General features: G+C 38.0%; 1 protein-coding gene and 1 pseudogene across 1 annotated transcript; both read left to right on the top strand.

The window, feature by feature from the left end:
- Positions 1 to 3,561: 3,561 nt before the first annotated feature.
- On the top strand, positions 3,562 to 6,560 carry LOC115825538 (major histocompatibility complex class I-related gene protein-like; annotated as a pseudogene).
- A 994-nt stretch (positions 6,561 to 7,554) lies between these two features.
- On the top strand, positions 7,555 to 12,869 carry LOC115825537 (class I histocompatibility antigen, F10 alpha chain-like). The gene is made up of 4 exons (XM_030789320.1): positions 7,555 to 7,618; positions 11,676 to 11,930; positions 12,053 to 12,340; positions 12,586 to 12,869. Exons 1-4 carry the CDS (start codon positions 7,555 to 7,557, stop codon positions 12,867 to 12,869), a joined length of 891 nt encoding a protein of 296 aa, XP_030645180.1.
- The last annotated feature ends 2,087 nt before the right edge of the window (positions 12,870 to 14,956 follow it).

Here is a 14,956-nt window from a genome sequence, read left to right as displayed (position 1 = left end):
TCCTCCCTTGTCCTTTTTTCCTCATATATACAGAGAACACAAATAAGAAGTTGCAATCTCGTGTTGTGAACGACTGGATCATCATCCACTGCAAAGGGACAGTTCTTACTCCATCTGTCCAAAGTCCCTGCGCCTTAAGCCTGGCCTCTGAAGACTCCCTCTGCAGTGTACACTAATGTGTCACGTCTCTCCAAAGAGGCTGGATGCACATGCAGATCAAATTTTCTCTTTATTTAAAGTAACAAGAATGTCCAAGACTTACAGACTCCAGAACAGAACCATGGCAGAACAAGAAAATAAACGTGACCTGGAGGAAAAATCCAAACAATGCCAACACAAAGAAACAGAGGAAACCAAGGAGTACTTATATCAAACTAAACAAGATACAACTAACTAAACACAGGTGAGAGCAATGATTGAACAAAAACTAAACAGGACTGAACCAAAAACTGACGGGGGGGGGGGGGGGGGGGGGGGAACAAATGGATAAAAAAGGGGGACACAGGAGACAGAGGGACCAGGGCGTGACATAATGTGCCTCACTATAGCATAAGTGTCAAAGAGTAACAGACCTCTCTTTTCTCCCCCTACGATGCTACATCACGTTCCGTTCCTTAAAGATAAGCTACATGCTAACTCACACACAGGTTTAATATCTGTGGAATGGAACTTTGTGGACAATTAGACAGTTCCGTATCAATGGACAATCTGTAATTCAGCACAGTTAATATTAATGACATATTGTAATGATGTATTTTACTCTGACGCTCTCTTGAGGGATATTTTTATTGTTACTGGCCTATTTCTCATTTTAGATAAGGACTTCTCACCATCTTAGCAATTTTGTCATCATTTCTTCATTATTTAACAGACCCTTTATGTATGTGTTCTTTATGTGTCCCGTGACCTTTGGGTAACCTGGTCACTATTATAAGTGCTTTTGTGTGTGTATGTATATATTATATATATATACATACACAAACAAACCTTATATATATATATATATATATATATATATATATATATATATATATATATATATATATATATATATATATATGGTATATACAAGCATCTCATTTTGTGATAGGAATCAATAGCTTCTTTAACATTGTGAGAGAACATTAGCAGAGAGAATGTATTCCTAGCCTATGTCAGAGACCCAAGATAAGGACTTTAGGGATTTTAGGAGTTACAAATCCATGCAAGTGAGAGAATCTCAATGGATGTTTGTCTTCTGCATACCGTTAGGACATGGGACAAGTGTGAACAAACCAGGTCTAAAGGAATATGTTAAGATACTGTCAGCCAGTTTATTAACGTACTGACACTATCAAAAATAAGGTTTTGAAAAGATATACGGTCATTTTTGGAGAAGTATGGCCTTCACAGTGATTTGTAAATAGGTTTACTGAATATGTATGTGATATGTGAATATGGTCTATTTGTTTTCTTCTGATCATGTGCATGTGTTTTTTTTTGTATTTGTATTTGAATTGTTGTTATTGCCATATTATGTCATATATTTCAATCCCCACGTATGTAAGAACCATGTGTGTTTAGTTTTTAAGACCCTGACCACTCAATAAACACATTATAATTAATAATTAACCAGTTCCTACAGTTCAATTGGTGCATTCACACGCCATCATAATGAATTCTATCGTCCAGTTTATAGCCCACTCTCCAGTGTTTTCCTACACTTGAGAACAGTAGTTCTTTTTCTGCCAGGAATTTAAGATGATATTAGAAATGGATACTTGAGTAAGTGGGTACTTGGGTAGTTGAGACAATGGGTAACTCCTTGTTGAAAAGGGTCATTTGACTAAATTCTCTTTTCCTCTTAAACCCCCCCCCTCCCCTTACTATTACAGCTTATAGTACTGAACACCTGGCATCAGTTCAACACAGGTAACCACCTAGTCTTACAGCCTCATAGCTTTAGGCTAATGATCTTTTTGTTATTCTATTTAAAAAACACCTCCTCTGTGTATGAGTGAATTGTAAAAAGTCATAAGTGTGACATTACTGTATTGAACACAAGTGTGTAGTGCCTGCAGAATCATATACTTCAGCTATGATACTTTATTCCATGTCAGATTTTGTTTTGGATCAATAAACACATTCTAACCGAAACCAGGCAAACATATAAACACATGAAAACAGGTATGGTGTATTCCACAGTATGTAATATGTATGTACCCCGATACAAGACAAATATATAACCTTTGCGCAAGTTTTTCTTATGACCAAGCTCATTTGCAGTGTTTGTTGTGTAATTGCCTCTCAGTATGAGCATTAGCACAATAAACCATTATGTTACGGTAGGGAAGAAGAGTAAATGCAATTTCACTTCCCATGCAGGATCCCCTGTCTACGATCTAATGAAAATAGTCTTTTACATCTTTCCACTATGACTTCCCACTATGTCCTAACCACAGAAACAGAGCTAGGCAGCAGATCAACTGGAAATCTATTAATCCATTTAATATCTGCCGTTGCTGAAGAACGCTGTGGGAATATCTGTTACCATTGCTTGATTATGTCTGATGGTGGTGTTATAGACAAAACTGATGCAAATTTGCTCTTTCACAGTGACTTTAAATTCTATTATGTATGTTACTCTCTCTCTCTCTCTCTCTCTCTCTCTCTCTCTCATATATTGCTCTTGTGCCTAAAATACTGACAGGTAAGGTAAAGATTATGGTTAAGAGGTAAGAAGGATTTGAGTAAGGGGACTTCTTTTGTACAATGCTGGGAAGGTTACTTTAAAAATGTTAAATTACCAATTACTCTACAAACAACAAAGCTCAGCCATATGAAAGCTGTACTTCAGAGAAGAGTAGCTAGCCACTACAAAGCAAACGTAACCTGCCACATTGAAGCTACTTCTTAACTGATGTGGTGTCTGAAGTTAATTAAAAATAATGCTTGTAAACTGCCAGCTAAACAAGGTTTTCTAATATGTGTTTACTAGAAAACATTCAAAACAGTGTTGGTGCAGCATAAAACGATGCGCATATTTTGCCAATACTACAGTGTATAAAGTTGTGTCCTGTGTATCATTTCTATAGAGCCAAATGACTTGAACACGAATTATACGAATTATGGAGTACCAAACAATGCCTTTACTTCTTTTCAAGTACGGGAAAGAAGAACTGGGTATTTGAGAATCCAGTTTGGAGACACACCCTCATTTAGGCTACAAGGTTACATTCCCTTTCATTTTCACTTCACTGAATTCTGGCTGTTCTTGAGTACCTGAGAACAGAATATGATAAACATGAACAGGTTACGACTGTGCCTCTGTCTTCTTTTAAAATTATGTCAACAATCGTACGGAGGCAAGTGGTTTACAGTTTTAAGATTCGTTACGTGATGTAAATGTACTTTAAATGAGTATTAAATATATCTTTACTTGACCCGTGTGCAAATGTCGCAAACAGGTTTAAACGTCACAAACGTCTTTAGCTGACTGTACTTGGCCAGGGAGTTGTATAGGCTATGTAGAAGAGCCCGGAGGGATTCAATGGCCTGTTTCAATTACATGTCTTTGATTCGATGAAGAAGGGTGAGAAAGGGACTTCCTTTCATTCGACCATATGCGATAATTTTGCATATGTTCGAAGGTAGCATGAAATTCAGAACGCCATCAATGAGCCTTATTTATTACAGCGAGATTACGAATCAAAGGTCCCTTTTTTGAAGTCCGGTCGATTTCGACGCGCTTTAAAACGTATTAGCCCCAAACGAACAAACGAGAACTGACTGTGATTTTTGTGAAATAAAGATGCTATGACGGTTTCTATGTTACGTTTTGTCTTCGTCGTTGAATATCTATGCATGACAAAACGAATGCTGTGTCAAGATGATGTGACAATATTACTTGGCGGTCTCACAAACCCATCGATCTACCTGTCCGTCTATCTGTAAATCTATCTAATGTTTAACTAAGTAACATTATTGTATTCTTTAGCCATGATGACAGTTGATACATTAGAGTTCCAGTTATACAGAGACGAATAGTACTGGTGTCACAACATTGCATGTCTCTCTAAACTAGAAACTAGGAAAATACTTCTTTAGATGTTGACTTGTATTTTTTTCAAATAGTAATTTCTTTCTCTTTATACTCCAGATGTACATTCAATGGAAAGCTGTCTTGTTGCATCACAAGGCATAGGCTTGCCTGATTATGCTGAGATTTCAGCAGTGGATGAAGTGCCAGTGTTTTACTATGACAGCAATGTGGAAAATATACCACCTGTACCTAAGTGGCTGAAAATCGCAAATGCACAAGAAGAATGGAGAGTATTCCACTTCCAAGCAGAACGCAACAAATATAAGATGACTCTGGGTCTGAAGTCTGCCATGAAGCAGTTTAATTTGACAGGTAAATGGCTTGTTTGCCTTAATATTCATTATCTTCAGTGAAACTGCTGAGATCATTATTGCTTATAAAGAAATATAGGCTGTACAGCAGTCCTAATGGGTATTTCATTTACAAATTTAAACTAATAACTATTTTTCATATTTTAGGTATTTTCTCTGACATTAACATCTATCAGTCATACAGTCGATGTGACCTCCATCCTGATGGAACTACGCATGCCTTTTTAACCCATGCATTTAACGGGAGGGACTTCTTAAGTTTTGATTTTGACAGTGAAACATTCGTAGCCTCAGTGCCCCAAGCAGTCATCTACAAGCAACTGATGGAAAATGATACAGACCAAGTCAAATCTGTTGTCTCTTATTATTAGAACATATGTGCTGAACGAGTCAAGTGGGCCCTGCAACTTTTCCCAGGTCTACAAATAAAGAGAGGTATGAATGTGTCATTTTGTTCTGTGGTAATTCGCTGATCTGTGTGTTTGAAATGAGATATAATAGGGTTCAGATACCCTGCCCAAAAAGAATCAGTAACAGCTATGTAATATACATTTAAACAGTTGAATATGTTAATTACCAGGCAAATGTTGAGTTGGCAGGCAAACCTTGAGTTTATCACCTTGAGTTACTTGCCAAAAGATGAAGTTTACACTGCAGTGGTAAACCGCTGCTTTCTTTCTGATACTGATAATGTTTACTATTCTTGGTGGGGTTTTTTCATTCATTCCACAGTTCCAGAGGTCAGACTATTTGAGCACCGAAGCTCTCCCTTTACAAAGATCGCATGTCATGTGACTGGGTTCTACCCACGAACAGTGCAGGTTCAGTGGTTTGGGTCAGACATGCAGCCTGTGGTTGAGATTCAAGATTCAAGATTCAAGATTCAAGAGTTTTATTGTCATGTGCACAGCAGAACAGGCAGTTACACTGTACAATGAAATTCTTACTTTGCTAATCCTCCGTTGCCAGACAATATATAAATAAGTAGAAAAAATTCTTAAATGGGAAGATCTTATATGGAGACATATAAATAGCAAGTGAAAAAAGAGAGAGGTGAGGTAGATATAATGTGCAAATGTCGCAGTACAAGCGCAGTATGTGCAAATGAGGTAGATTGAGTGTGCAAATGTCACAGTACATGTGCAGTATGTACAAGGGGGCAGAGAGCAGCAGTCATAAAGTGCATTGTGCAGTATTGCATGATGACAGTGGTGGGACAGCAGCACTAACAGCTGTCTTGTGTCTACAGAGTTTACAGAGTTTAGTGTTCGTTAAGTAGTGTGTGTTGCAGTCATTGGTCCTCCAGTCAGAGAGGTTGGAAGGGGCCATGTGTGAAAGAGTCATTCACAAGCCTGATTGCCTGTGGATAGAAGCTGTTTGTCAGTCTTGATGTTCTGGACTTCACACTTCTATAGCGCTTGCCTGATGGTAGAAGTGTGAAGAGGTTATGTTGGGGGTGTGAACTATCCCTGATGATGTTGTGGGCCCTCCTGATGACCCTGGTGTTGTAGGTGTCCTGCAGCAGGGGGAAGGCCGCTCCTGAAATGGACTGTGCAGTTTTAATCACGCGCTGGAGAGCCTTCCTGTCCTGTGCAGGGGGTCATTGAAGGAGAAGTGTTACCAAATGGAGATGGTTCTTATCAGACAAGAAAGAGTGTTGTGATACCAGCAGAACACACAGACATACATCACTACAGCTGTGTGGTCCAGCATAGCAGCATCCCTGGAAATATCACTGAAACTTTGGGTAAGTTCCTGATGAAATCCAGAGATGACTTTTTTTCAGATAGAAATTTGAAAAAGGTAGTTTCACACGTATTCCTTTTTTCATTCCATACTTGTCTGTTTAAATGTCATAAATATTTGTGTTAGAAAGGCAAAGCACTTTCTATTTTCTATACGTTATTCCTATGAGCAAAAATCAATAAAACTGAATTATTTCATTTCACATCTGCAGTTGGGAAAAGGGATTCATCTATTGTGTTTGCTGCGGTACTACCTGTTGTGTTTTTCTGTGTAATTATTGGAACTGGATTCATGTTCTGGTGGTGCCACAGACATAAGGGTAAGTATATTTGATCAGCCTCAGTTATTCTTGGGAGTTTACATGTTTTACTGTTCATTGACTAATATGCTCTTTTTTCCTCTTTGCAGCTGAAATTTTGTAAAATAAGCTTTCATATTCATTACAGGTGAGCTTTTCAACCATATTTCCCCCTTTCAACGGTTTGCTTTTACACTTCGGTATGTGTATCATGAGAGAAATATTCTTTTCCTCTGATATTTTTCTTCCCTCTTCCTTTTTCCTCCCTCATATAGACACATCGATCACGTATTTCTGTTTTCATGTTGTGGATGAATGGATTATGGTCCACTGCAGAAAGGAACATCTCCATCTCTGCTTTGAGCTGTGGGTCGCCTGCTGTGTTTGTTGTTAGAAGACATATTTCTTGGATATATATATATAAAAAACTATGCAAAGTTGAGAGTTTATCATGGTTATTTAGCTTACTGATATATATTTTAGACCTACTGTCAGGCAGGATAAGTATACGGATTAGTTATTTTACTGAGCCAAATACCAGCCTGCCAGCTGCAGTGGTCTCACTACGTTTCTCTTCTGATCAGCTTGCCCTGTGCATTAGTGAAGTTTTGTTATCTGCCATGTATTAGTATAAAATAAATTATAATTATGGACACTAAGGTTCAAAGTGCAGAATTATCTTTTTCAATTCTGTGGTTCTTTTCCTTGTCAGATTTAATATTGCCTGTATGGACACATCTATTTCAATTATGTATCTATGTAGGTCACACTCAGTGTGTTTGCTCTGCTTCATTTTGACTGTTCCTGTTTGTACACCCTGGTTTTATTGTTAAAAGAAACTCAACTCAGCACATGCATCCAATGTCCTTGTGACAACGTATTTCATATGAAACATTTGCAGTCATCTTGAACAAGACTACATTGCATGGTGATAGACAGTGTGTAACGCTTATTGTCACGGTCTTCAAAAGGCAGGACGCAAGTGCAGATATGATTAAAGAAAAGTTTAATTTCTTCCAGATGGGTAGATACAACAAACAGGTATAAAGTAAAGCAAAGCAAAAACATGGAACACGGTAGAAGTTACAGAACTACAGGGGACACACTCAGTAATCACCATGGAGGTGAAGACTTCGCAGAGACAGACTGGAGGCAAGGCGTGTAAATACAAGGTGGAGACAGGTGAAAACAGGTGAGAGAGATAATGAACGGATGAGCTGGTGATTAGTAGACCGGCGACGCCCATCGCTGAATGGTGGAATTGGAGGGGGGGAGGCGTCTAAGTCGTCACACTTATGAGTAGGAACTGGACTATCCCAGAACAGGAGAAACATATGGACCAGCCATCATAGTTTGCATTTTATATATATACACACACACACACACACACATACACACATATATATACTTAAGAAGGTGTATATATACACCTTCTTAAGGTGTCAGAGGAGTGAGGTGTACAATATTTATATGTTGTGCGTGTGTGTGTATTTTATATATATATATATATATATATATATATATAAAATACACAAAAATACAAAACCTCCAATGTCAGTTGCCGTAAGCTCGTAGCAACCTAACTGAAGGTAATTGAAGTCATTTCCAGCAGGTCTCAAAGCAGTGACCAGGTATTCCAATTGAGAGAGCAGTCTTCCAGTATGATAGCTAATGTCCCTGTCCTTGAATGGATATACAGCACAACTGCACATGGAATATTGGAGTAATGTTACTTCCAAACCAAATAACATGAGGTTTGAGGCAACAACATCGAGATCAACTTATTCCAATTCAAACCCATTATATTTGTTACACTCAAATAACCCTTATTGTTCATGTTTGGAAGCAGTGATAATATTTCATATTATTGAATGGTAACCTATATATTTACAAGTTTAACCTAGTAAAATTTTTGGTGTCCCCACTAATGTTTACACTTGTCAGGACAACAATCAAAGTGAACTTTATCCAGAAGTCCAGTTGGAAGTGTACAAGCTTTTTACCCTATTTATTTCACATCAAGGATTCCTTAAGCCTTGATGTTCAGATTAAACCATTTATATTTGCAGTTCCCTGAGAGTTTCTCTGTAAGAGGTTGAGGGAGACAGATCAAATTGACCTTGATGTAATCAGAATCTAGAAATCACCACTGGAGAACTGTCGTAGTGTTGATAGTTGACAGAAGCACACCAACAAAGAATGCAGAAAATCCAAAGTTACAAAATCAAAACTGAGACCTTTTTTTTTTTTTTTTTTTTATACAGAAAATATTTAACAAAACACTCTGTGAGAGTAGAAAACAACTTAGAAGACATAGAACAGAAATGATTACAAAATCACAATCTGTTTCTTACAAGGTTCAACTGAGACTGGGAACAGACTGAAAGGTAAAAGTAGCTTAAATAGCGAGCACAAGAAGACATAGGTGAAACCAATGACAGAATGAGCTTCAGTATTTCAGAGGATCAGGGCGTCTCCTGGTGGACACCTTGAGAATTGCCTGGAGCTGTGATACTGGAAAAAACTGCTTCTTCCTCCAAAGCAAAGGCTGCTGATGAAATTGAAATGTTCTTGCAGCCTGCCCCTGGTCTACCACAGCAGTGTACCTGTAACCCTCACTGAAACCTGAGGTAAGATCCTAGAGGTAGGCTGTCAAGTGCTGAATAAATATGTTTTTAAGTTCAAGTTAAAATTTATTTATAGCCCAATATCACTGTTTACGGTCTCAAAGAGCTTTGCATGCCCACAACAAATAAAACAGGCTGAATGTTCTCTTTTAAATTGCATACATCTCATTTCAAATTCTGTAATTATTCACATTAGAATGACAAGAACACATACATGTGTTTTATATGGACAAAAATGAAATATTATGTCTTATTTTATGTCTGATGTTGGTAAGAAGGACATATTCCTTGTAACTGCTGTGACCAGTAGGTGATTTGTTATTTTTTAACAGGGGGCATGGCCCAATGGCCAACAGGTGCGATGGCCCAATGGTCATTGACACTACTCTATAGAGTATATAGGGGAAGGGCAGGTTAACAAGGGGGATGCATATTGATCAGTTTTCTAACAAGGGGGATGGTATCCCGCTCATCCACCTACAAATCGCCTATTTGCTATGACTATACTTATTGCTACATTGGATTCATGTTTTTTAATTCTTTGCACACCCATACACCCACAGACCCATCTGTGTGCTTTCACAGCAGTTGTCGTTAGTTAGTGATGTAAAGCACACGGTGCGGGTGGGACAGAAAACATTTTGGAAAACCAGCCCCTGCGTTATCTTCTTAATCCCTCAGCAATTACAACTTGGCACCTGGGTTGGACTTGGTGCAGCCATAGGCCATCACTTTTTGTGTCCTTTACCTGAGTTAGATGATTTTGATGTGAAAGATTTGCAGGGGCAAGACAGCAGTAACTCTCTGCATGATGGTAGATGGTGTGTAAAACCTACACAAGAAAACAGTCTGAATTTGTTGTCAGACAGCAAAAAGCTGCCACACAAGAGATAGATTTCAGCAGCTTTCATTATGAATTTTAATGAATGGAGCCATCTAAATCAGTAGAATGGAATAATGGGTATTTACAGTTTTAAAAAAACAAACAGAGGAACCCTGAATGAGCGAATTTGAAAGTACTAAAATTGAAAATCTTAAAGAATGGATCGTAATGAAAGCCCATGGTGATACAATGTGCCTCATGGTATAAAAATTAGTTCATTTTTTTTCTTTTGGTAGTGGTGTGACTGGACTTTAGCTGAAGGTGAACAGAGGACCACAAATATCAAAAGCAATGTAATTCTTTCACAGTCGTTTGAAGCCGAGTGGGCTACAATGTTCCGATAACCATTTTCCCTAAGCGCTTTCCGTTCGAGAGTAGCGTTGAAAGTGTCCCAAATAAAAGCAAATACGAGTTACAGAGTACCATACAATGCCCTTCTTTCTTTCCAATCACAATTATGCGAAAATCGAGTGTTTGGGTGCTCATGTCAGAGACATGCCCTTGTCTAGGCTGCAAGTTGCGCGTCTACTTTCATTTTCACTTTAATATTGACTGGCTATTCATCGAGCGCCTGAATATAGAAAGCTGTAAATATGAAGAACTACATATGTTTCTGTCTTCTTTTAAAATTTCTTCAACAGTCGTTTGGGGGTGAGCGAGCTATAATTTCAAGAAACTGACACAAACTGGTCTATATATATTTTTGACATCTGTGCGAAGGTCTCGTGTTGGTCGCAATGTAACTCGCTGCTCACCGATTGTTAATTGCTAGTCTCATTGTCCTCACCTTCGTTTTCCGTTCAGTAACACTTACCGTTTAATTCGCAAAAAGAAATCTAAACATTAACTTCACTGCAATCTGTAAGTGTCCGCCTAAGGGCGCACTAAACCCACTTTTTTCGTATGCAGCGTGGAAAGAAGCAGTGGGAGATTTTAATTACAGGTTTTTGATGCCGCGGAGGGCAGTGGGGCATCGAACTATGGTTAAATGCAATGAGTTTTCTCAAGTGCAATTTTCATTTGACTGGAATTCATCTCAGGAGGGCCTTCATTTAGGAACAGTGACTCTAACTGAGAGATGCTCCCTGTTTGGGCCTCTAAGGTTTATGTTTCATAACCCTGACAACAAAGTATTTAAAATATAAAGAACTTATGTCTTTTTTTCAGTCTTTGAAATCCACACGCAGATGTAGCCTGCTTCCATTGTGAGGGTAGCCCTAAGATAGGCTTTCCCAACACGGCTCGGTTCAACTACTGACATTTTTTCGAGTTTTCCAGAGACTAGCCTACAGCGTTAAATTCACACGTAAATAGCTAATATCCATCCTGGGAACATCTCACCAATGTTTTTGAACTTTTTCATTAAAAGTATATTTTAACATCACAGTATATTCACACATTCTCTGGTGGAATTGTTTTTAGTCATTCAGCTTACTTTTTACCAAGATATGTCGAGGTGTTCAACAGTTATTCATTTTTGTTCGTGTTGCTTTAGCTGCGTATTTGCTCATCGAATTTTACAACAGATTTTAAAGCCGAATTCTGATTCTTAAACTATGAAATATTCTACAGTGTACAGCATAGTAAAAATGTTTGTTTGTTTAATGTGTGTGCAAGGAACATTTCACTGCAGTTTGAAAATGTTATATCTATTCCAATACGACGTCTTAATCTTTGCAGTTTGCCTGCATGGTCATATTCTTAGAATGATTTTTCTCATATCTTACAGATGTACATTCACTGAATGCTATTTTTGTTGCGTCACATGGCCTTGACTTGCCAGAATATTTTGAGATTATTACTGTGGACACAGTGCCAATCTTCTACTATGACACCAACATGAAAAGTGCCGTACCTGCCCCTGAATGGATGGACAGCACTACTGGACAACGGTACTCCAGGAACATGAATTCCAGAGCACATTACAACAAATATAAAACAGTGCAGGGCCTAAATTTGGCCAACCAACAATTTAACTTGACAGGTAAATGACCCATTTGATAAAAAAAAAAAAGTTGAATGTCTATAAGGAACATATTTAATACTTTGAATGGTAATTTATGTGTTTACAAAGATAAACTTAAAAAAAAACTGTTGAAATTTTAGGGGCCTCCACTGGTATTAATATTTATCAGTCCAATGGTCGATGTGAGCTCCATTCTGATGGAACTGTGAAAGGCTTTTTAATCCATGCATTCAATGGTAAGGACTTCTTTAGCCTTGATGTTGAGAACAAGGCCTTTATAGCCACGGTTCCCCAAGCAGTCCTCTATAAGATGCTTAGGGAAAAAGATCCAGCCGACCTTGAATACCTAGTCTCTTTCTACAAATCAAGGTGCACTGAAGAAATCAAGATGCACTTGCAACATGATCCCAGACTACGCGTGAAGAAAGGTAACATGTGTGTTCATTGCTGAAGCAATCTGTCATTAACAGAGAAATAGAAATAGGTGTTGTCTTTTGATGAAATGAACTGAGAAAAGTAAGGCAACACAAAATGAAAAAGATGAAAAAGTTGAATTGACACATAGACAGCTACGGGCAAGTGGATCAAGTTTGCACTGCTGTGGACATCTACTGATTTCTACAGAAGATTGAGTGACAGTATTTTGTTATTCTTGTTTTCATTTGCTCTGCAGCTCCAGAGGTCAGGGCTTTTAAGAAGAAGACGGAAGTCATATGTCATGTGACTGGGTTCTTCCCACGAACAGTGCAGGTTCAGTGGTTTGAGTCAGACATGCAGCCTGTGGTTGAGGGGGTTATTGAAGGAGAAGTGTTACCAAATGGAGATGGGACTTATCAGACAAGAAAGAGTGTTGTGATACCAGCAGAACACACAGGCATATATCACTACAGCTGTGTGGTCCAACATAGCAGCATCCCTGGAAATATCACTGAAACCTGGGGTAAGATTGTACTGTGAAGTGATGAGTAGTTTTTTTTTTTATTCTTTTTATTCACAGATATCTCATTTACAATCCTGTAAATGCTCACATTAGAACGACAAATTTTGTATCTTGTACATGCTTCATATGAACAGAAACAGATGACATTTATCAGTTTTTTGCAGTTGGTAAAAAGGACTCATCCATAGTGACTACTGTGGTGATACCAGTTTCTGTCCTCTGTTGTGCAATCGTCCCGTCTGGATTCATGTTCTGGTGGTGCCACAAACAGAGAGGTGAGTGCATCTGATTAACCCCAGTTATTCTTGCATTTCAAATATTTTACTGTTCGTAATAGTTAACTAATGGTTAATCGGTACTATTTTCAATCTTGTAGTTGGCGTCCTGTAAAATTATCATTCATTATCATCACAGGTCAGTTTTTAAACCCTTTTCTTTCCGCGTATAAGTGTTCCGCTTATAAGACTTTAACAGTCTTATTTGTGTATGTTGAGAGGAATATTCAGAATATTTATCTTCTCTCTGTCTTATCACTCATACAGTTAGGACAAATAAAGAGAAGTGTTCTCACACTGAAGATGAATCATCGTCCAGCACAAAAGGGATCACCTCTGACTCTACTGGTTGAAGTTTTATTGTGCATCAGATTTTATTTATTTATTTGGATTTCAAATGTATAATATCCAAATACAGATGCACATAGGGACACCTGAGCAGCAGATATGGCCTATTATTATCTTTTTCTCTCCACGTCCATCTCATTCTCTGCAGATTTTGTGTACATTATGTTTTTGTGTCTTCTGAAAAAAAAACCCATATCCAAACATCTTTCGTCAGTCACTATCTTTCCAACAGTTCATTTCTTATTCTGCCAGTCTTCTCAACCTCCTCTGCTCATTTCCTGTGTGGACACCTCCTATGTTTACTGTTGTACGTATTAATGTCCAGCAGGTGGCGCTTTAGTAGGAGGTGTAGTGTGGAGGAGACGCTCTACGAGAGAGAGGGAAAGAAAAGTAAAAATGAAATAGGCACTGGGACCTGGTTCTCTACACTTTAATATTTTACTAAGATAAATACAACCATCAGAGTATCCTTCCTTCTCAGGTGTCTTCTAAAATTCACAGCACAGTGTCTGACAAAATCATCTCATCACCTTTTTCTTCACTGCTTCTATTTCAGGCCCCAGTTCACAACCTGAAATACAGGGAAATGCAGTTTAATGTACTTACCTGTTATAAACAAAGTCCATGTGACTCTCTGTTTTACTATCCACCCACTGTGGGAAAGTATTGTTTTCTTGTCATTGTTTGTTTGTTTGTTTGTTTGAACCTCTGAACACTCAGCTTTAATCATCTCACTGTGTTCTTTGTCAAGTGGACGTGTTCTGTACATTTGTATAAAATGGATTATTTTAATCAGAACTAAGGTAGAAAACACAGAATTATGTTTTTCAACTGTATGGATGTTCTGCCGGTGTCTGTTCTAACATGATTATCTTTGGTGTTTTTAGTAATTTTTTAGCTCTCATGTTTAGTTCGGACTAACAATGTCATTTATGTAATAATGCGGGGAAACCATTATTAAATTAGGAATGTTTTCAGTCTTGTATGGTGATATAATAATATTTTGACCAGTTGTGAAGGGCATAATTTTGTCACAGTTTGAATGACTGGTACTGGTTTTTTTGAAGGGGGGGGTCATGTTCTTTGTCTTTGTTGTGTGATATTTAGAACTACAGCATCTATCAATCCATTGTCTCATGCCAGCTGAGTTATGCACATAATTAATATATTTGTTCTGTAAGCTGCGTTGGGAAAAGACATCTGCCAAATGAACAGATCTAAAAAGTAATTTTTTTAATTGGTTATTTGTATGCATCTATTTCAAGTACACATATACAAACACGTGTCTCTGTGTAGGTCACTGTTAAAATTACAAAATTGCAAATTTTATTATTACATTGTTCATACTTGTTTGCACTTCTTACTTTGTGAAATAAACTGTGCACTGTGGACATATTTTACAATGCACTCTGAATCAGTCACCAGACTATCTTTATTCTACACGCCAGCCAGAGGAGGAAGGGTTCCCCCTGCTGAGTCTC

Source organism: Chanos chanos, chromosome 12, assembly GCF_902362185.1.
Source record: "Chanos chanos chromosome 12, fChaCha1.1, whole genome shotgun sequence".
In the NCBI taxonomy this organism is placed as follows: domain Eukaryota; kingdom Metazoa; phylum Chordata; class Actinopteri; order Gonorynchiformes; family Chanidae; genus Chanos; species Chanos chanos.
This window is presented reverse-complemented; position numbering and strand designations above follow the sequence as displayed.